Below are 22,155 nucleotides of genomic sequence, written 5' to 3'. Positions count from 1 at the left end.
ATGGGTTGATCTGGATTTCGATCCAACGGTCTAGGACTTTATTTGGTTGATATTAGGAGTCCTAAACCTATTTTGTTTTGTTTTTTAAGGCTTTAAAAAGCTTGTGTGTGAACAGAGAAAGGTGGTGTGGCTTGTTTTTCCCTGTGGATACGTGAAAGGCTCCGTGCGCGAATTTGAGAAGGCCAGAACCCCGTGAAGAGAGAGAGAGATGCATCACATTGTGAGAAAAGGAGCAGGGAGGTTCCTGGACAGTGGACAGCAGTCGCTTCAGAGATTCAGGGAGGTCTTCCAAGAGAGAGTTTTTATGAGGGAGAACTTCCTGTGAGGAAGAAATTGGGTGTACGAGTGTTGAGGGTGAGATCTCCTCTTGTAAAATTTTTTCTCTTATAGTGAAGTTTGATGCTCCGTGGAGGCGAGCCCTTTTATGGTTGATCCTCGTATTTTGATTATTTTTATTTTATTTTTTCTTTCTTTCTTCTGCATCGTGTGGTACTGAAAAGGTCTTGGGAGGTAGTATCCTGGCCAGACATCCACCCAACAAGTGGTATTAGAGCAAGACGGTATAAGACGCAGATTGCAGCGGTGGTGAGCAAGACTAAAGATGGAGAAGACATGATCAATCAAGATGGAGATCAACAAGTTTGATAGAAAGAGCAATTTCTTCTTGTGGTAGGCAAAGGTGAAGGACGTGCTCATCCAGCAAGGATTGATCGATGCTCTTTAGTGCGAGGAGAAGCCGACCACTATGAAGGTGCGGAATTGAAAATGACTACAGATACAGACAGTGAGTACCATCCGTATGTACCTAGTGGATGAGGTGGTGATCCATATGCTTAGCGAGATTTTTCTGACAGTGCAGTCGTCGAAGCTCGAAGAGTTGTATATGGCGAAATCTCTCACCAGCACTCTTTTCCTCTGGAGGCAGTTTTACCAGCTGCGGATGGCTGAGGGACAGAGTGTGCAGGAGCATCTAAGCCACTTCCAAAAGATCCTCACTGATCTCCTCAGCATTGGTGAGAATGTTAAAGAGAAGATCATGGTGCTGATTTTGCTAGGGTCGCTTCCCTCTTCGTACGAGTCCTTGGTGACTGCTCTTCTAGTAGAAAAAAGTACCATCAAGATGGACGAGATTACCGCGGTGATACTCTAGAATGAGGTTCTCAGGAGGAAGAACCCAGCTTCGAGTTCAGGTGACGGTAGCTCAGCTTTGATAGCTTTTGGAGGAGCAGGAGGTGGTAGACAGAGCGACAGGAGATCGCGACGAGGGTGGTCCAAGTCTAGGAGGGACTCGAGCAAAATCAGGTATTATCGATGTGAGGAGCTGGGGCATCTAGCCAGAGATTATCCTCAACTCAAAAATTGGATGATAGCTGCTGTGGCTATGGCCGACAGTGATTCAGATAGAGGTGTCTTAGAGATATCTGACAAGGTATCTACTTCTTTCCAATAGTGGATATTAGATTCTGCATGCATCCATCATGTATGTTGCAGAGAGAAGTAGTTTGACTTCTTGGAGAACAATGAGGGCACTGTATATCTGTCGGATGGATCGAGCTGTGCAATCAGAGGCATCGGGACAGTCAGCTGGAGGACACATGATGGTACAGTGAGGAGATTGAGAGAGATCTGATACATATCCAATTTTAGGTAGAATCTTATCTCACTGAGCAGACTGGATTTGAGAGGCTACAGGATAGTAGTCGGTGGAGAAATCTTGAGGGTGCTACGCACTGATAGGATTGTGTTGGAGGAGAAGAAGGGAAAAAGATGACATTATTACCTGACAGGGAGCCCAGTGCGAGGTGGAGCTTTGAGAGCCAGGTGGAGCCCAGAGAGAGGTGGAGCTCCAGATGGAGATAGATCGGGTACGAGACAGGAGACTCGAGAGGATGAGATGCGACGTCGCAAGATGAGATTCCTATTGCCGTAGGATGATGCCCCGAGCAGGTCTCAGGTTAGGAGGAGCACAGCATACGATGGAGATGGGATCGAGCAGTCTGGCTCAACTTCTATATTTGCCCATCCATGATTAGCAGGCGATTGCCCCAGGATATGGGGGTGAGGAGATTCAGAAGCTCTCGGAGTTAGGAGGAGGCCAAATATCGAGTCGAGATGGAGATTATTAGGATTTGATATCTCAAGATTCGATGCATATTGAGCCCACAGCGAGGTTCGTGATAAAAAATAGAGTCCAACGAGATCAAGATCACCTCAAATGGAGCTCGGACGGAGAAGATATGCGCTTTTTAAGTCAGCATGAAATTCGAAGCGGTGGAGGACTGCCGGTGGCGGTGCGGCCGTGTGTGGCGGTGTGCGGTCTAGGTGCGGCTAGCGCGTAGGGTGCAACCCTTGCATGGCCCAGCACGGGGTGCGGCCCAGGCGGCACTGGCTGGCCCAGGCGCGAGCGCGCGGGGCGCGGCTCGGCCCCAAGCGCACGTGCGTGCAGGCTCAGTTCACGTGTACCCCGATCCATGGCGGATCGGGTGGTCCACGGCTAGGTCCGTGGACTGCAGACGCATTTTCCACATGTTTGTCATGGTCCCGATACTATTTCGTGGATCGGTGAGCGATCAGAGGGCATGGGTTGATCTGGGTTTCGATCCAACGGTCCAGGGCTTTATTTGGTTGATATTAGGAGTCCTAAACCTATTCTGTTTTATTTTTTAAGGCTTTAAAAAGCCTGTGCGTGAGCAGAGAAAGGTGGTGTGGCTTGTTTTTCCTTGTGGATGTGCGGAAGGCTCCGTGCGTGAATCCGAGAAGGCCAGAACCCCGTGAAGAGAGAGAGAGAGACACGTCACGTTGTGAGAGAAGGAGTAGGAAGGCTCCTGAACAGTGATCAGCGATCGCTTCAGAGATTCAAGGGGGGTTTTCAAGAGAGAGCTTTTGTGAGGGAGAAATTAGGTGTACGAGGATTGAGAGTGAGATCTTCTCTTGCAAAATTTTTTTTCTCATAGTGAAGTTTGCATGCCTCATGGAGGCGAGCTCTTTTGTGGCTGATCCATGTATTTTGATTATTTTTGTTTTATTTTTTCTTTCTTCCTGCTGCATCAAGTGGTATTGAAAAGATTTTGAGAGGTGGTGTCCTGACCAGACATCCATCCTATATGATAAAGCTGCTTCATATTAAGGGCATATCAATTTGTGCTATAGATTTTTTTTATCTTTGGCATAGAGTTCTTGTTTGTATCGGTTCTTGTTGATTGATATGGTGGAAGGACATAACTTTTAATAGAATTTCCTGTTTGGTACGTTAGCTTTGTAATATGGCAAAGTAAGGTTTGGAGACTTGATGTAGCCAAGGCTATATTTTGATAAAAAAGAGAGAAGGAAGATGCATAAAACAAAGAGAATAACAAAAGTAAGAAAAAATTTCCTTCTAGAGTTTTGATTCAATATAAAAGAAAGTAGACTGCTTACAATGTTAGTTAAAAGGGTCGCATTTATAAAAGAAAAATCCTAACTTAACACTTAGGCGATTGAAATATTTCAGGTTTATTCTGAATACAAAATAGGAAAAAAATTAAAACTTTCAATTCGTCTAGGATCTTTTGGGCTCTCGTTGATCTGTCAAATAAATGAATCTGATCTCAAAACTAAGTTATGATGACAAAGTGGCCAGATACGTGGAGCATGAAAAAAACTTTTCGAATTGGGGGTTTATAGGTGATTTTGACTCTGGATGAGAGGGTTATACCAGTTTTAGCACAGTAGGATCAAAATCGGCAGGGTAGATGCAATTAGTCTGATTTCTTGCTTTTTCGGATCTAATCCATGAAATTAAGCTGTTTATTAGCTAAGGTGCGGACATCAAGATTGCAGCTTTGTATTAACTAAGTGACATATACGTACTAGACTATCACTGTTGTTGATCTTTATGCAGCTTTTCCGGTTTCCTTATGCCTCCTCTTATGGAATGTTAGTCCTTTTCGGATTCAATGGTTACTATGGAACAAACAAGATGATGACCTCCTTCTATGTGTCATCAAATGACATGACCACCTCAAATAATTCTTTGAAATAGATTACCATACCTTTGAAACCAGGAGAGGAATGCGAGCAGGAGCAGGATTTTGCCTTGATTGAGGGAACAATAAGTTTTATGCTACTTCGTGCTCAAAGGATCAGAGGATAGAGAGGGCGGGAGTACAGTTTGTGAATGGATTTCAAACCAAAATTTACAAGCCTTCCTTCTAAGCTCATATCCAGAAGGAATTAAATAAGTCAATAATTTTTGCTAAAATAGAGATATTTAACCTGCTCAGCATGGGTATTCAACACTCAAATAGTTGTTGCAAAAATATGTGGGCCCGAGTAACATGTTCCAAGTATTGAGCCCCTGTATTTACTGTTGTTTTTGAACTACTATTCTTGATAACCTTTCATTTAAGAGACAAGCCTACAGTCCCTGCTATCCTTCCCATGCCATCTTCGCCTTTTGTGGACACTCTAAACCCATGAGTTTCTTTTAAACCTATCAATTCACTATCCTTCAATCTTCTAGTCAACAACTGAAAAATGGGATATCCGCGTGTCCAAAACAATAGGACCAAAACAACACATAATCCTGTTAAAAGCATCCATTCACCTTGACTTTGGATAACTACTTATGATGAATATTGGTCGTTGAGGAGAAAGGAACACTATCAATGTATTGCTCGTTTCAGCAGTCAGTTGTTTTGACCATTTTTCAGAATCTCCCAATCCCCATCCTCCCTCCTGGCCTTTCCCCACCTTGTCACTTCATTCATAAGTAATGTATTTTCTAATATGACATGTAGGCAGACCATGAAGTCATGTTACTCTAATATTTCCAGTTCCACTGTAACAAGGAAAGAATTGCAAGTGCTTGTGGTAGAGAAGGTACGTAGTAGAGAATATAGAAGGGCAATAGCCTTATCTTTATCATCTAACTTCATTTTCAAAGCCCTGAAGTCACTAATAATCTGATTAAATATATTTAAATGTGATTGAATAGATGTACCTTCCTCCATGCAAAGTGTAGTCAGATTTTCAGAAACCATTTATAGGTGGACTTCATCATATAAAGTGATTTCAACTTATTCCATGAATCTGTAATAGATTTTTCAAACAAGAGCTCTCTAACTACACTATTAGAGAGATAGAGACGAATGGTTGAAGATGCTCGATGGTCTATATCTTGTATCTATTTTTTCTTCAGCATCGAGGATATTTTTTTTTCTCAAAAGAGTAGAATCAAGTCTATTCTGAATCAAAATATTCTCCATCTTATTTTGCCGAAGATTAAAGCAATCGACCCATCAAATTTCTTGATTTTAAACTTTGCAAACATCTTAAAATTGAAATAAAGATGTCTTGGAGTCTGAATTTTACAGAAATAACCCTAAAAATAGATTCAGCACATCCAAAATTCTTAGGAACCAATATTAGAACTCAAAAAATTGGCCTAGAAATATATGGATTGGTGGGTTAAACATTGGTCAAAGGGTTTGTTGGGTATAAAATCCCCCCCCCCAGCCGAAGTTTGTGTCAGAAGTGACCCCTCAGGGATTCTACCGACGTCCGACCTTCGGCGACATCTCTCCGGCGGCCGAGCCTCCTCAACATTCCCAAGTTTTGCCGACGGATAAACTCCCACCAGCGTCGACTTGATTCTTCACGATGGACGGACTCCACCCAAGTTTTTACGATGATCGATCACCTGCCAGGCTTCATCCAGACTCCTACGAAAGCCGGACTTCGTCCCCGACTCCGACTGCAGGTAGACTTCGTCCGGACTCCTACGGGAGTCGGACTTCGTCTCCGACTCCGACTGCAGGTAGACTTCGTCCGGACTCCTACGGGAGCCGGACTTCGTCCCTGACTCCGACTGCAGGTAGACTTCGTCCGGACTCCTACGGGAGCCGGACTTTGTTCCCGACTCTGACTGCAGGTAGACTTTGTCCGGACTCCTATGAGAGTCGGACTTCATCCCCGACTCCGACTGCAGGTAGACTTCGTCCGGACTCCTACGGGAGCCGAACTTCATCCCCGACTCCGACTGCAGGTAGACTTTATCCGGACTCCTACGGGAGCCGGACTTTGTTCCCGACTCCGACTGCAGGTAGACTTCGTCCGGACTCCTATGGGAGTCGGACTTCGACCCCGACTCCGACTGCAGGTAGACTTCATCCGGACTCCTATGGGAGTCGGACTTTGTTCCCGACTCCGACTGCAGGTAGACTTCGTCCGGACTCCTATGGGAGCCGGACTTTGTCTCCGACTCCGACTGCAGGTAGACTTCATCCGGACTCCTACGGGAGTCAGACTTCATCCCCGACTCCAACTGCAGGTAGACTTTGTCCGGACTCCTACGGGAGTCGGACTTCGTCCACGACTCCAACTGCAGGTAGACTTCATCCGGACTTCTACGGGAGCCGGACTTTATCCCTAACTCCGACTGCAGGTAGACTTCGTCCGGACTCCTACGGGAGCCGGACTTTGTTATCGACTCCGACTGCAGGTAGACTTCGTCCAGACTCCTACGGGAGCCGGACTTCGTCCCCGACTCCGACTACAGGTAGACTTCGTCCGAATTCCTACGGAAGCCGGACTTCATCCCCGACTCCGACTGCAGGTAGACTTCGTCCGGACTCCTATGGGAGCCAGACTTTGTTTCCGACTCCAACTGCAGGTAGACTTTGTTCGGACTCCTACGGGAGCCGGATTTCGTCCCCGACTCCGACTGCAGGTAGACTTCATCCGGACTCCTACGGGAGCCGGACTTCATCCCCGACTCTGACTGCAGGTAGACTTCATCCGAACTCCTGTGGGAGCCGGACTCCGAGCTTCTGCTACAAGCGGTCTACTTTAAATTTTCACTACGAGTGGTCCGCACCGAATTTTCACGATAAGCCTCCACCCGAGCTTCCATTGTGGATGAATTCCTTCCGGATTTCTATTGCAGGCAGGCTCCGACCGAGCCTCCTTGACAAATGATCCCCATCCGAGCTTTTACGGAGATCAGACTCTGATCGAACTCCTATAGCGGACAGATCCCGGACGGACTCCTACGACGCACGGACTCCAACAGCCGGACCCCTCCAGCGGATGAACCTCTTCAGCACCATCCGACACCCACTGACCGGTCGATCCTCCGCTGAATTCTGTGTAAGATCGAGCTTCGTCTGCGGAAAGCCTCTGACTGAGCTCCCACAGTAAATGGCCCTCGTCTGTGGTATTAACGCCCAAGGCACCCAACAGCAGAAGGCTTGCCAGCAACATCCGAGCCCCTCTCAGATGGATAGCCACCTCTCTCCGCCAGACGCTTCAACCGAGCTTCGACCAATATGCCTGGACTTCCTGACAGGCCGCAGTAATAGCCACGATTCTGCTCCACCTCCTGCGACGGATTTCGCACGGCTTCACCACTCCCCGCAACAGGCTCCACGTGGCTGGCCGCAGTAATAGCCACGATTCTGCTCCACTTCCTGCGACGGATTCTGCGCGGCTCCACCACTCTATGGCAAGTCATGACAACGGATGCCGCTCCACTCTCAGCAGCAGGCTCTAGGTGGCAGGCCACGGTGATAGCCACGACTCCGCTCCATCACTCTTCGTAACAAACTCCTCGTGGCCCCGAACGGCCCACTACCAGACAGTTACAGACGTCGCTATCAGTCTGTTGCACCCTCCACCTATAAAAAGGGGACCCCAGATACGTTATTCTCTAAGCTCTAATTTCTATCTCAAAACTCTGCTAAAATTTTCGTTCGAGCACTCCATTCTTGTTGAGGCAGAGAACTGACTTGAGCGTCGGAGGGTCTTGCCGGAGCACCCCCAACTCCGGTTTAGACTTCCTTTGCAGGTCCCGACGGCGACCGCGACTCCCTCGACTCCAGCTTCTCCGACGCAGGCGGATTTTTGCACCAACCGGATTGATGCTAGAGGAAGGGCGCTGTGTCTTCGCAGTACCCTTATTCTTAAAGGAGCGCTCAACGGGACCGCCTCCAGTCATCTTTCCCGATATCCTCTCCTCCAGTTTTCTGCCTGGCCTCCACCTGATGCCTCCTCGAAGGGCGTCCTCCAGGCGGTCAACGGCCTCCACAGCTAGATCTCGGTGAGCTCCGCAAGCCCCGGCCCCATCTCCGATCTTTCAGGCTCCTCCTCCTCCGGCAACAGCAGTCGGCATGGAGCGGTCCGATGATCGGCCTCCGACAGATTTTGCCAACACCATCTCGGGAGATCCCGACAGGGAACAACCAGTGTATTGGCCGAACCTCCCAAGCGATAAAAGATTGAGGAATCCATAACCTTTACTGAAGAAGATGCTCGGGGAGTTCAATTTTCTCATAACGACACAGTTTTAGTTTCTTTAAATATAGCTAATTACGATGTCCGTCGCATTCTTGTCGACAATGAAAGTTCGACCGATATTTTATTCTACGATGCCTTTTCAAAAATATCCATCCTTGACGGTCATTTGGGGCCGATTAGCTCCCCTCTGGTAGGGTTTACCGACGATGCTATCCCGATGGAGGGGGTAATAACTTTGACTGTAGCTGCGGGTCGATATCCAAGACAATCCAGGGCTTTGGTGAATTTTTTGGTGGTGAAGGCACCGTCAGCCTACAACGCAATCCTCGACCGACCTGGCCTCAATGCTCTTCGGGCCGTGGTGTCAACCTATCATTTAAAATTAAAATTTCCTACTAACCAGGGGGTCAGAGAAGTCAAGGGAGATCAAGCCCTGGTCAGACACTGCTACAACATAGCCTTGCAAAGAAGTGACCAATCTGACCTCTGTCTGGTTGATGGATTGGATGCCCACGATGATCTTGCTGAGGAAAGGGGCGGCCCAATCGAAGATCTGGTTTCGATCCCTTTGAACGATGGGAATACGGAGCATGTGGTGAAGATCGGCTCCAACCTGGGGGAAGAGGTGCGGACGCAGCTCATTAATTTCCTACGAAAGAATGCGGATGTTTTCGCTTGGGTTCCAGCAGACATACTGGGGATTGACGCAGAAGTCATGGAACACCATCTGGCCGTCGACCCAAAGTATCGACCGACGAAAGAAAAAATCCGAGGTCATGCACCGGAGAGGTAGAAAGCGATAGCCGAGGAAGTGGACAAACTCCTGAAAGTCGGATTCATTAGAGAAGTCAATTATCCTGACTGGATTTCCAACGTTGTCCTAGTCAAAAAGGCAAACGGCAAGTGGAGGATGTGTATAGACTTCAAAAAGCTGAATAAAGCCTGCCCAAAGGACAGCTACCCTCTGCCCAGAATTGATCAACTGGTGGATGCAACCTCGGGCCATGAGCTTCTCACCTTTATGGACGCATTCTCCGGCTATAATCAAATCAGGATGGCGCCAGAAGATGAAGAAAAGACTGCTTTCATTACTAACCGTGGTCTTTACTATTACAGGGTCATGCCTTTCGGCCTCAAAAATGCAGGTGCGACCTATCAGCGGCTGGTGAACAAAATCTTCAAAGAGCAGATCGGTCGCAATATGGAGGTCTACATGGACGACATGCTCGTGAAAAGCAAATCTTCCATGAACCACATCGCCAACCTCGAGGAGACCTTCGGCATCCTCTGAAAATATAAGATGAAGCTGAACCTGACTAAATGTGCTTTCGGAGTGATCTCGGGGAAGTTCCTGGGCTTCATGGTATCGGAGCGCGGGATTGAAGCCAATCCAGAGAAAATTCGTGCCATCCAAGAGATGGCCACCCCGAAGTCGATAAAAGAGGTTCAGCACCTTACAGGGAGGGTGGCAGCCCTGAATCGCTTCGTTGCGAGGTCGGCCGAACGATGCTTACCCTTCTTCCAAACCCTCAAGCGGCCGAAGGACTTCTGTTGGACCACTGAGTGCCAACAGGCATTCGAAGAACTAAGGAGCTACCTCGGCTCGCCTCCGTTGTTGGTGAAGCCCGAGCCTGGAGAGGAGCTGTTCTTGTACCTGACGGTCTCCCCTATGGCTCTTGCAGCAGTTCTTGTCAAGGAAGAAGCAAAAATTCAACGGTCGATCTACTACATCAGTCGTGCATTGAGAGACGCCGAAACCAAGTATACTAAATTAGAGAAACTAACTTACGCCCTGTTGATTGCAGCCCGGAGGCTCCGACCCTACTTTCAAGGGCACACTGTAACGTTGCTCACCGACCAGTCGATCAAGATGATTCTGCATCGGGCAGATGCCTCCGGGAGGATAGCGAAATGGGTGATCGAGCTCACAGAATTCGACATCAACTATCGACCTAGACCGACAGTGAAAGCCCAGATATTGGCAGATTTTATAGTAGAATGCACTATCTCGGAGGAGGCCGAATCTGAACAGGGTGAAATCGATGGCCTGGAGCCCCGACCGAACTCCTCCGAAGAAGAAGCAGACCCCCCTGGTTGCTTTTGGGCCCTCTACGTGGACGGATCCTCCAACATGTCGGGCGCAGGCGTGGGCCTGATCTTGATCAGTCCGAAGGGAATCATCGCGAAGTACGCTCTGCGCTTCGAATTCTCCGCAACAAACAATGGAGCGGAATACGAAGCTCTGATCGCAGGATTGAGGATCACCCAAGAATTGGGAGTAGATCGGCTCCAAGTTCACAGTGACTCCCAATTGGTAGTGGAACAAGTCAGCGAAAACTACGAAGCACGGGAGGACAGCATGGCTAAGTATCTTGAAAAGGTAAAGGAGCTCGTCCCCGCCTTTAGTAGCTTCAACATCAGGTAGATTCCAAGAATGAAAAATACCAGGGCCGATCTTCTCTCCAAGCTGGCTACGCTGGCTCCGACTGAATTGCCCAAGGGTGTTCTCTTTGAAGTTCTGAAGTGCCCAAGTACGGAAGAATCACGGCCCGTGATGAAAGTTGACCATGAGCCTAGTTGGATCGACCCACTGGTGGCATATCTCAGAGACGGGGTTCTCCCTCATGATGCAAAAGAAGCTTGGAAGCTCAGAAATCAAGCCTTCCGGTACATCCTTTATGAGGACAAGTTGTACAGGAGATCATACTCTTTGCCCCTTTTAAAATATCTCCGACCTTCGGAAGCTGACTACGCCTTGTGAGAGGTACATGAAGGAATCTGCGGAAGCCATCTGGGGGCTAGATCCTTATCCCACAAGTTGCTCCGCCAAGGGTATTACTGGTCGATAATGTATCGTGACTCCATTGAATACGTCAGAAAGTGTGACCGATGTCAGAGATATGCCAACATCCAGAGACAGCCCGCCGTCGAGCTTACACCCTTGAGTGCCCCATGGCCGTTTGCGCAATGGGGAATGGATATCCTTGGACCCTTTCCCGTAGCATCAGGGCAGAGGAAGTTCCTCCTGGTAGCAATTGACTATTTCACCAAGTGGGTCGAAGCCGAACCGCTGGCGAAAATCACAGAAGCTAAAGTGCAAGACTTCGTCTGGAAGTTAATCGTTTGCAGGTTCGACCTGTCGAGAACCCTAATTACTGATAATGGGCGGTAATTTGCGGGAGCGAGATTCACCAAATTTTGTGAAGACCTAAACATCTCCCACAACTTCACATCGGTAGCCCATCCTCAGGCGAACGGCGAAGCCGAAGTGACCAACAGAACTCTGCTGCAAGGGATCAAGACAAGGCTCGAAAAAATGATGGGAACTTGGGCAGACGAACTTTATCATGTATTGTGGGCATACCGAACTATCCAAAGACTGCCCACGGGGGAGACCCTCTTCGCTCTAGCCTTCAGAACGGAGGCTGTTATCCCAATTGAGCTCAAGCTCCTGTCGGCACGAGTCGTGGCATTCAACGAACATCACAATTCGCAAGGTCTTAAAGCCAACCTCGACTTGCTGGAAGAAAAATGGGAGGTAGCTCAAGTTCGGATGGCAGCCTACAGACAGAAAGTCGCCCGCTATTATAATTTTCGTGTCAAAAATAAAGTCTTTAGAGCAGGAGACCTAGTGCTTCGATGAGCCGCTGTCTCGCAACCTCAGGATCGAGGGGAAGCTTGCCCTAAATTGGGAAGGCCCATACGAAGTCAAGGAAGTAGTCTGGCCTGGAACTTATTACCTCAAGGAGCAGACCTCCCGCGATAATGGAGCTCGAAAAATTTACGAATGTATTATCGATAACTTTATTTTAAATAAAAATTTTATATCCACATGTCTTCTGTCTTGGCACGAGCCTATATCGACAGGACAATCAAAACAAACCGTGTCGGGAGCAGGAGGAGAACTTCGTCTCGACACAATCGATGGCCCGGTTCTCCTTAGACCGGATGGGGGAGAGGCCCTGCAACGCCCATATGTACCCCCACAGCCTTGTTAGGGACAGGAGGAGAACCTCGCCCTAACTTGAGCAAGGTCGAAGGCCCGATTACACTTAGATCGGATGGGGGGAGAGGCCCTGCAACGCCCATATGTGCCCCCATAGCCCTGTTAGGGACAGGAGGAGAATCTCGCCCTAACTTGAGCAAGGTCGAAGGCCCGGTTACACTTAGACCGGATGGGGGGAGAGGTCCTGCAACGCCCATATGTGCCCCCACAGCCCTGTTAGGGACAGGAGGAGAACCTCACCCTAACTTGAGCAAAGTTGAAGGCTCGATTACACTTAGATCGGATGGGGGGAGAGGTCCTGCAACGCCCATATGTGCCCCCACAGCCCTGTTAGGGATAGGAGGAGAACCTCGTCCTAACTTGAGCAAAGTCGAAGGCCCGGTTACACTTAGACCGGATGGGGGGAGAGGCCCTGCAACGCCCATATGTGCCCCCACGGCCCTGTTAGGGATAGGAGGAGAACCTCGTCCTAACATGAGCAAGGTCGAAGGCCCGATTACACTTAGACTGGATGGGGGGAGAGGTCCTGCAACGCCCATATGTGCCCCCATAGCCCTGTTAGAGATAAGAGGAGGACCTCGTCCTAACCTGAGCTGAAACCGATTACGTCAGAAATAAGGGAAGAACCTCATCCTGACACCAATTAAGGTCTGGTCATTCAAGACCGGATGAGAAAAAGAGAACCTTGCCAGCGACCCCTCCGTGCTCCCGCGACCCCACTAAGAGCAGAGGGAAAACCCTCACTCGAGAAAAGAAAAAAAGAGAAGGGGTTAAAAAGGAAAGTGACGAACTACATCAGTGACAAATGGAAAATAAATTATATTAAAAATATAGGGAACCTCGTCTCAGCGAGGATGGGGGTTCTTATCAAAATCCTCGGTCTCCAAAAGAGCTCTCAACACAGGCCAAGGATAAGATGGCTTCCTCAGGGCGACGAGAAGCTTAGATCTCCGAGCTCGAACTCTGAAAGGAGGCGTCAAACTCGAGTGGTCCCGGACAAATCAGCGGCCATAAACAGAAGGACGGGTCAATGCGACGGTGATCAGATACCTCCGAATGGCATCGATATCGAGCAAGACAAAAGCCGAAGGAAGCTCGGCAAACGATAATTCAACACGTGAGTAAAAGAGGTAGCGAAAAATTCCCTTCTCATGTTATTTACTAAATATGCATTACAGAGCCCTTAAGGCTGAAGAAGAAAGATGATCGAAAAAGTGAGCCGACGCGGCAACGACCAGTAATCTCCAGACGACGTCGATAAAAAAAAAAAAAAGAGGAAGAAGAGAGAGAAGATGAAAAGAAAAAGAGGAGGGGAATACAACAATAACAATAGTGAATGAAAGAAGTTCGGCAGGCGATAATTTGACGCAAAGTACGAACAAGGTAACAAAATCTCCTTCTCATTCTCGATTAACAAGATATACGTTACAAGACCCTGAGGATCGAGGAAAAAAGAACATTACTACAAGACTCGAAAGGAACACATTAGGGACCACTTCAAGCTTTCGACTTCTCCTTCCGGTTCTGTCCTTCTCAGCAGTATTTTCCAGTGCGTGTGATAAATCCCTCGGCTCTCGCCCCCCACCTCGTTCCACTCCATTGCCGAAACCCCAACCCTAGGGGGAAAAGGGGGGGATAGAATTCAAGGGGCAGCGACGGCGACGGCAGCGGCGACGACGACCTGCATCGGGAAGAACCGAAAGTACCCCGGAGGCCGCGATGACGCCAGAGGCACGCACCACCACCGTGTGCTCCACAACAACCACCATCCTAGGTACTTTGGCAAGATCAGCATGCACTACTTCCACCGTCCCCGTAACAAGTTTTATTGCCCCACCGTCAGTGCCGACCGCCTCTGGTCCCTCAACCCCGACGACGTCAAGAAACCCGCCACAGCTTATGATGACAAGTCTACCCCTTTGATCGGTGTCGCCCCATTCAACTACTCTGAAATTCTCAGGCAGAATGCACTCATCGGTTGGTTCCATTATTAAATCTCTGTTGTTGAAGGAATTCTCCCTCGAGCCCCCTTCGAGGCGGTGGGAACCCTTGTGACAGTTCGGCAGCCGCTGAACTCGCAGGCCACTGTCTTCCCCCTCCTACTCCTCTCGATCCGTAACATCCTCTCGAGATTGACCTCCGGGGTAGAAGCCCCGGTGGGAGAACTCCTCGAAAGGGCTCGGAAGACTGAAGGCGGCGGGGGGCCGGCGGAGATGGCGAAGATTGGTGCGAAGAATGCTCAGAGTCAAAAAGGGCACCGATGGGGTGGTTAAACTCTCAGGCAGAAGAAAGGCGTCGACTCTCAGGCGAAATGAAGTCCCTGGAGGGAAGGTGGGGGCTTAAATAAGCGACGGGGCCTGACACAGTTATGGTGGCGGATATCCCCAGGTCAACCATTGCCCGCCACGTGTCCCACTCATCGTGGCGTAGAGCTGACTGTTGGCGGGACCATTATGGTGTGGCGCTTAGGACCACGCTCCGATGAAAATTTCGAAAGGACTCTTCGGATCGCCCTAATTGAAAAAAGACTCCAGCACGCGCGCATTAAATGTCAGGATTTTCAAGGACGGACGTGCGCAAGATTCGAGGGGGCAACTTCGGCTGTGAAAATTTCTCTGTACTTCCTTCATTCAAAACTCAAACTCGAAAGTAGGGGGACAGGTGTTGGGTATAGAATCCCCCCCAGCCGAAGTTCGTGTCAGGAGTGACCCCTTAGGGATTCTACCGATGTCCGACCTTCGGCGACATCTCTCCGGCGGCCGAGCCTCCTCAACATTCCCAAGTTCTGCTGACAGATAAACTCCCACCAGCGTCGACCGGATTCTTCACGACGGACGGACTCCATCCAAGTTTTCACGATGATCGACCACCTGTTAGGCTTCATCCGGACTCCTACGGGAGCCGGACTTCGTCCCCGACTCTGACTGCAGGTAGACTTCGTTCGGACTCCTACGGGAGCCGGACTTCGTCCCCGACTCCGACTACAGGTAGACTTCGTCCGGACTACTACGGGAGCCAGACTTCATCCCCGACTCCGACTGCAGGTAGACTTCGTCCGGACTCTTACGGGAGCTGGACTTTGTTCCCAACTCCGACTGCAGGTAGACTTCGTCTGGACTCCTATGGGAGCCAGACTTCGTCCCCGACTCCGACTGCAGGTAGACTTCGTCCGGACTCCTACGGGAGCCGGACTTCATCCCCGACTCTGACTGCAGGTAGACTTCATCCGGACTCCTACGGGAGCCGGATTTTGTTCCCGACTCCGACTGCAGGTAGACTTCGTCCAGACTCCTACGGGAGCTGGACTTCGTCCCCGACTCCGACTGCAGGTAGACTTCGTTTGGACTCCTACGGGAGCCGGACTTCGTTCCCGACTCCGACTGCTGGTAGACTTCGTCCGGACTCCTACGGGAGCCGGACTTCGTCCCCGACTCCGACTGCAGGTAGACTTCGTCCCCTACGGGAGCCGGACTTCGTCCCCGACTCCGACTGCAGGTAGACTTCGTCTGGACTCCTACGGGAGCCGGATTTCATCCCCGACTCCGACTGCAGGTAGACTTCGTCCGGACTCCTACGGGAGCCGGACTTCGTCCTCGACTCCGACTGCAGGTAGACTTCGTCCGGACTCCTACGGGAGTCAGACTTTGTTCCCGACTCCGATTGCAGGTAGACTTCGTCCGGACTCCTACGGGAGCCAGACTTCATCCCCGACTCTGACTGCAGGTAGATTTCGTCCGGACTCCTACGGGAGCCGGACTTCGTCTCCAACTCTGACTGCAGGTAGACTTCGTCCGGACTCCTACGAGAGCAAGACTTCGTTCCCGACTCCGACTGCAGGTAGACTTTGTCCGGACTCCTACGGGAGCTGGACTTCGTCTCCGACTCCGACTGCAGGTAGACTTCATCCGGACTCCTACGGGAGCCGGACTTCATCTCCGACTCCGACTGTAGGTAGACTTCATCCGGACTCCTGCGGGAGCTGGACTCCGAGCTTCTGCTACAAGCGGTCTACTTTAAATTTCCACTACGAGCGGTCCGCGCCAGATTTTCACGATAAGCCTCCACCCGAGCTTCCATTGTGAATGAATTCCTTTCGAATTTCTATTGCAGGCAGGCTCCAGCCGAGCCTCCTCGATAAATGATCCCCATCCGGGCTTTTACGGAGATCGGACTCCGACCGAACTCCTATAGCGGAAAGATCCCGGACGGACTCCTACGACGCACGGACTCCAACAGCCGGACCCTTCCAGCGGATGAACCTCTTCAGCGCCATCCGACACCCACTGACCGGTCGACCCTCCACCGAATTCTGCGTAAGACCGAGCTTCGTCTGCGAAAAGCCTCTGACCGAGCTCCCACAGCAAATGGCCCTCGTCTGTGGTATTAACGCCCAAGGCACCCAACTGCAGAAGGCTCGCCAGCAACATCCGAGTCCCTCTCAGATGGATAGCCACCTCTCTCCGCCAGACGCTTCAATCGAGCTTCGGCCGACAGTCCTGGACTTCCTGACAGGCCGCAGTAATAGCCACGATTCTGCTCCACCTCCTGCGACGGATTCCGTGCGGCTCCACTACTCTCCGCAACAGGCTCCACGTGGCTGGCCACAGTAATAGCCACGATTCTGCTCCACTTCCTGCGACGGATTCTGCGCGGCTCCACCACTCTCTGGCAAGTCACGACAACGGACGTCGCTCCACTCTCAGCAACAGGCTCCACGTGGCAAGCCACGGTGATAGCCACGACTTCGCTCCATCACTCTTCGTAACAAACTCCTCCTGACCCCGAACAGCCCACTACCAGGCAGTTACAGACGTCGCTATCAGTCTGTTGCACCCTCCATCTATAAAAAGGGGACCCCAGATACGTTATTCTCTAAGCTCTAATTTCTATCTCAAAACTCTGCTAAAATTTCCGTTCGAGCACTCCATTCTTGTTGAGGCAGAGAACTGACTTGAGCGTCGGAGGGTCTTGCCGGAGCACCCCCAACTCTGGTTTAGACTTCCTTTGCAGGTCCCGACGGCGACCGCGACTCCCTCGACTCCAGCTTCTCCGACGCAGGTGGATTTTTGCACCAACAGGGTTGATGATGTGGTAGTAGTTGCTGATGTGGCATCGATGTGGTAGCAGAGATTGTCTAGATGTTGACTTAGATGATGATGTGGCAAATGCTGATGTGGCTGATGGGTGGCTGTTGATGTGTGCACTGTCATGGCAAAGATTTGTTGCGACATATGGCAAGTTTTAATGGGATGGACTAATAACGTGGCTGGAAGCATTGACTGAAACCTTAAAACTTTGACCAGTGTGTTAGAGGGCTTGTTGGCTTTTAATTAATATGAAATTTCATCTCCCACTATTTTTTGATGCCAGGAATGCAGCCATCTGATTAGATTTTTCAATTTGAGGCCTTAAGATGTGTGAAATAGTACTGGTAGTGCTTATACGCATTCAGAAATCATCTGCTACGTGTACGAACTTCGATCAATCTTGTCTCAAAAAAAGAGAAAAGATCCAATGATGCTCTGATATCAATTGTTGGAGATTTTTAGAGATAAATAGATCAAGCAAATAGATACACAAAAATAAAAATATAGAAAAAATACAGAAACTTATGTGGTTCGGCCTAAACCTATATTCATGAGTGATGAAACGGAGATGCACTATTTTAGGATTGAAATACAAAGAAAAAACTCTCAAATCCTAATCACTTTTCATCTTTTTCTCGCAATCTCCAATGCACACCATGCACATAAATCCATAACCTTACTCTTCTATTTACAGAGAAATAAGATCTCTAACTAAACAGAAATATTGTAATCTTTATTTAGTTGGAAAATATAAGGTATAAAATTTTTAACTAAATAGAAAATGCTATAACCCTTATTTAGTTAGGAAATATATGGTATAATATCTCTATCTTGATAAAAAAAGAGTTGGATATTCAAATTGGAGTCAACAACTCAACACGTAATGATATGTAAATTTTATAATATTTGAATTTCATAACCAATTGATCAGAAATAACTCCGACTAAAAAGTGTCATTTGAAATTGATAAAGTTCTGTTTCTCGATGAAATGGACTTGCGCAAATGTTTGATATCATTGCATATTTTATTTGTCAGGTTGACTGTTAATGTGCTGTCCTTATTATCGTACCTGCTTTGAAACTATGATCGTATCGTGATAGATTCCTACGTCTAATATTCTGCCAGGGTATGCCATGCTATCTTTGTGCTTGTTAAGCCAGTCGAGAAAATTGGCATTACTTCTTTAGATGGCATCTACTTACGAGTCAGTTATGTTTCAGAAGGATCATTTGTCATCATCATCTCTCAGCATCCAGTAACTGTAAATTCTGAGTCCTATACAGTACATATCAGTGGTTGGTGTATCTGAATTATCGACCATCTGGATCTATTTAATATAGAAAGGGTCATGGGCGTGTCGTCACTAACAATTTTTCGTGGCAGTAGGTACCCTTTCTTTGTACTGAAGCTTCAACCATATGTCCTTTTGCTTTCCTTCTACTCCACTTATACCCCAAGCCAATGATAATTTAAAATTTTTTACCGATGCAGTGTCATAATTTTGTTTTGGCAATAAATATTCTTTTTAATCCTTTTTTTCCTGTGATGTCATTTGAATAATCATGCAGATATCAGTTGGGCGTAAGCCTGTCAGTGCCCCAAGATTGTGCCTGGAAGGAGCCAAGCAGAACCGGCTACGTATTCAGGTCCAGCACTTGGCATCTCTCCCGAAGATTCTTCAACCTTATTGGGCCACCCATGTAGCCATTGGTGCGCCGAAGTGGCAGGGCCCTGAGGAGCAAGATAGCCGGTGGTTTGAGCATGTGAAATCGAAGAACTTCTCTCATCTCCGTACAGCACCAATCGAGAACGATGAGACATTTCTTGGTGACATCTCAGGTGCAGATATGGTCACTGGAGCTCATCTAGGTGTTTGGGACATGAAAAAATTTGCTTACCAATGATGACAACGAACCAGGATTTTGATGGGGATCGAGGGACACGTTTCAAAAATCGTCATGTCTCATGCAACCTCCGATCATTTTTTATACTTAAATTAGAGGTTGGTTTAGTTGTCGTACTCCCGTTCTTAAGGTTAAATTTTTTTGGGGACAGAATCCAAAATTCTGGACCGCATAATTATAGTATGAGCGGGTCTTTATCTCTCTCCCAGAAAAGATTCAAAAAAAATTAGTTGAAGTGAAAAAAAAAAAAAAGGAATGGAAGATTTGTGTGACATCCAGTAAAAATTAAAAAAAGAAGCGTAAAATGTCGTCAGACTTGCATAAAAAAAAAAGAGCCACCAACCCAATCAATTCATGAGCTCAGCCAAATTTGACTTTGGTCCTAGTAATATATTGTACCAGAAGAGGCAAACGATGTTAAGTGACAAATGACAAGCATCTGTATGTCTACAGAACAGCTTGTTACCCATCATGCGGGCTAAATAGCATTCTCATAAACACATCCCTTAACCATATGACGAGGACGCGGGCCAACCCGAGAAAGGTGCTCGCCTAACTTCCCCATCCCTACAATCCCAGGCCTCGGGCAACCTATGCACTAGAGCAAGACACTGAAAACAATTTTACATCTCTTCTGTCTATATGTCCATCTATACCGCTTAAGCCTTTGCGGGTGCTAAATGATAGCAACCTCGGCGTAACCATACCTCTCTCGATACAAGACACTCTTTCAATCTCTCCTAATCTAATATTAGCCAATACAAATACTACAAGATATTGATAATTAGGCTTGCTAGCCTTGTTCTGCTTGGAAATTAGAATTGTACTCCTTCGAAGGTCTGCCCGAATTGCCACCCGGCAGGCACGACGTTGTAGCTAGTGATAGTCCTCCCATCGCTTGCGGTGACTTGGAAGGAGAGGCTCTGTCCATCAAGGTATGCATTGCTCTGCCAGTTCTGGCCCCAGTTCTGCGACATCGCCTGCCACCCAGTCTTGGATCCCTTGATGGACACAGCATGCACGTCGCCTGCACCCGCGACGTTGGTGATCAGGACCAAATTGAAGTAGGAGTGACCATTGATGGTGAACCGAACACCACCCTTCTTGACACATGGCACCCTGCACATTGCATGGCTTAATGAACTCACTGACGCTTTTTTTGGTGGACCATGGAAATATATAAATTACATGAGAATAGCTAAAGTAGAAAATGCCAAGATGGTACAACTGGCTCTAGGTGACTGTCAAGAACTAGTATGAGGCATAGAGCCTCGGAGCCCACCACCAGATGACCCAATTTGGTCCTGACACAAACCCAGAAACTAAGACCGGTTGGGCTCGTTGGTGTTGGGTTCATGAGTGGGACATGGCTCACCTTCTGAAGGACACGGGCACGATCCCGGCCCGGTACCGAGCGATCTGGAGGAAGGAGGGCTCTGCCAGGTCAAAATGCCGGAGGGGAGGGTTGCACCACCCTCCGTTGTCGTTAGCGAGGGCGTAGTTTGGAGGGCAGAAGTTGGTGGCAGTGACCACGATAGTCCCAGGGAGGCACCACCTGGCGTCGTCGGTGCACTTCATCTCGTAGCATGCGCCGCAGCTGAGACCATTGTTGAAGAGGGCCGTGCTAAGCGCGGCGGTGTTCGTGCCGTAACCTTGGCTGTAGAGGTTGCCATAACCACAAGCCCCTCCTATATATAAAGACACAACAACATCCCCATTAGAAGTGATCAAGAAAGAATCAGACGTTGTTAGTGCAAAAATTTGTAGGCTTAGTTAATCACCCATTGTTCCTGACGCATCGCCACCACCGTAGAACGTGGCATGCGCGGACTGCCAGCTCGAATCCCCTAAGATTCCGGGCACGAGGAGGGAGGAGGAGAAGAGGAGAAAGAGAGCAATGGTGAGAGAGCATTTTGGGATTGCCATTGGAGAGGTTCTCTGAAGGAATGTAGCTAATAGAAAGAGAAAGGAAAGATGGGATTTAGTTTGCTTGTAAAGGGAAGGGAAGTGTATTTATAGGAGAGGGAGGGATGGGGGGGCGTTCCATAAATTTCTTTGTAAAGGGAGACAGGTCTCGCGGTTCTCATGTCCGAGCAGCGCACAGCCTTTGAAACGGACGGCAGAAAATAACAAATCGGACGCACATGCAGCTGGTACCGTTGAGGGCCGACTGGTGAGGCCATGGACCCCCTCCCCTACTCTGGACGCTTGCATCCGTCTCTCTTCGTGTCACCTTCCAAAATAAGCCACATCGACCCACGTATTTGATGCTTATATTGTTATGTGCATATATTAGATTAACTATGGTAATGTTACCATATTTACAATTAATCAGACCACAAACATTAAGACAACCATAGAGTTCATCCGTCTAAGACCCAAATGCAAAGAGAGTAGAGGAAGAATTCCGGTGAAGCAACATCGCAAACAAAGAGCCTTGGTCTGAAGAGTACAGAGTTTTGAAGGAACAGAGAGTCTTTAGCTTTGTCCAGATACTCATAGGACCAGATAAAGTCTTATCCGCACACAATAGAGACTAGTTGTTTAAAAGATTCATGATATTTGAAGCCAGGATATTAGGAGAGGAAAACTTGTTTAAGAAAATTCAGACATTTCTTTCCTACCAACAGCTCCAGTCCAGACAAGGGCAGCAACTAACATGAGAATGGCAAGATGCACTTCATTTGAAAAGTTAGTATGCTTCCAGCTCGTGCAAAGGTTCCTCAAGTCATCTTGGGGAGTTGGCACTAGAGGCAAGAACAGAGAAGATTCCAGATGCTAACAGTGATGGGAAAACTAATAAAAATAGAGTAACGGTTTCGGAAGAGTCCCTATAGAAAATACAGCCACCAAGATATCTACCAGATTTCGGAAACAAATTAT

The 22,155-nt window shown here is 48.5% G+C and overlaps 1 protein-coding gene and 1 long non-coding RNA gene across 2 annotated transcripts in view; one reads left to right on the top strand and one right to left on the bottom strand.

Moving 5' to 3' along the window:
* Positions 1-19,431, top strand: part of LOC105052289 (uncharacterized) — a 90,550-nt gene extending 71,119 nt beyond the window's left edge. The window contains exon 3 of the long non-coding RNA XR_012134961.1: positions 18,937-19,431. This is a non-coding gene — a long non-coding RNA (uncharacterized lncRNA). The remainder of the gene's footprint in view (positions 1-18,936) is intronic.
* Positions 19,432-19,689: 258 nt separating this feature from the next.
* LOC105052290 (expansin-A4) lies at positions 19,690-21,272 on the bottom strand. Its single transcript, XM_010933055.4, has 3 exons — positions 21,054-21,272; positions 20,648-20,960; positions 19,690-20,391 (listed from the first exon to the last, which is right to left on the bottom strand). Exons 1-3 carry the CDS (start codon positions 21,196-21,198, stop codon positions 20,088-20,090), a joined length of 762 nt encoding a protein of 253 aa, XP_010931357.1. The 5' UTR covers positions 21,199-21,272; the 3' UTR covers positions 19,690-20,087.
* Between the last annotated feature and the right edge of the window lie 883 nt (positions 21,273-22,155).

Source organism: Elaeis guineensis, chromosome 10 (genome assembly GCF_000442705.2).
Source record: "Elaeis guineensis isolate ETL-2024a chromosome 10, EG11, whole genome shotgun sequence".
Lineage (NCBI taxonomy): Eukaryota > Viridiplantae > Streptophyta > Magnoliopsida > Arecales > Arecaceae > Elaeis > Elaeis guineensis.
This window is presented reverse-complemented; position numbering and strand designations above follow the sequence as displayed.

What these genes read in the sequence shown, in the direction of transcription:
- LOC105052290 (XM_010933055.4), bottom strand. Translation starts at nt 21,198, where the DNA reads ATGGCAATCCCAAAATGCTCTCTCACCATTGCTCTCTTTCTCCTCTTC. An exon ending in CGATGCGTCAGGAACAATGG is followed by an intron (nt 20,961 to 21,053) that starts GTGATTAACTAA and finishes CTTTATATATAG; the next exon opens with GAGGGGCTTGTGGTTATGGC. An exon ending in GTGCCCGTGTCCTTCAGAAG is followed by an intron (nt 20,392 to 20,647) that starts GTGAGCCATGTC and finishes TGCAATGTGCAG; the next exon opens with GGTGCCATGTGTCAAGAAGG.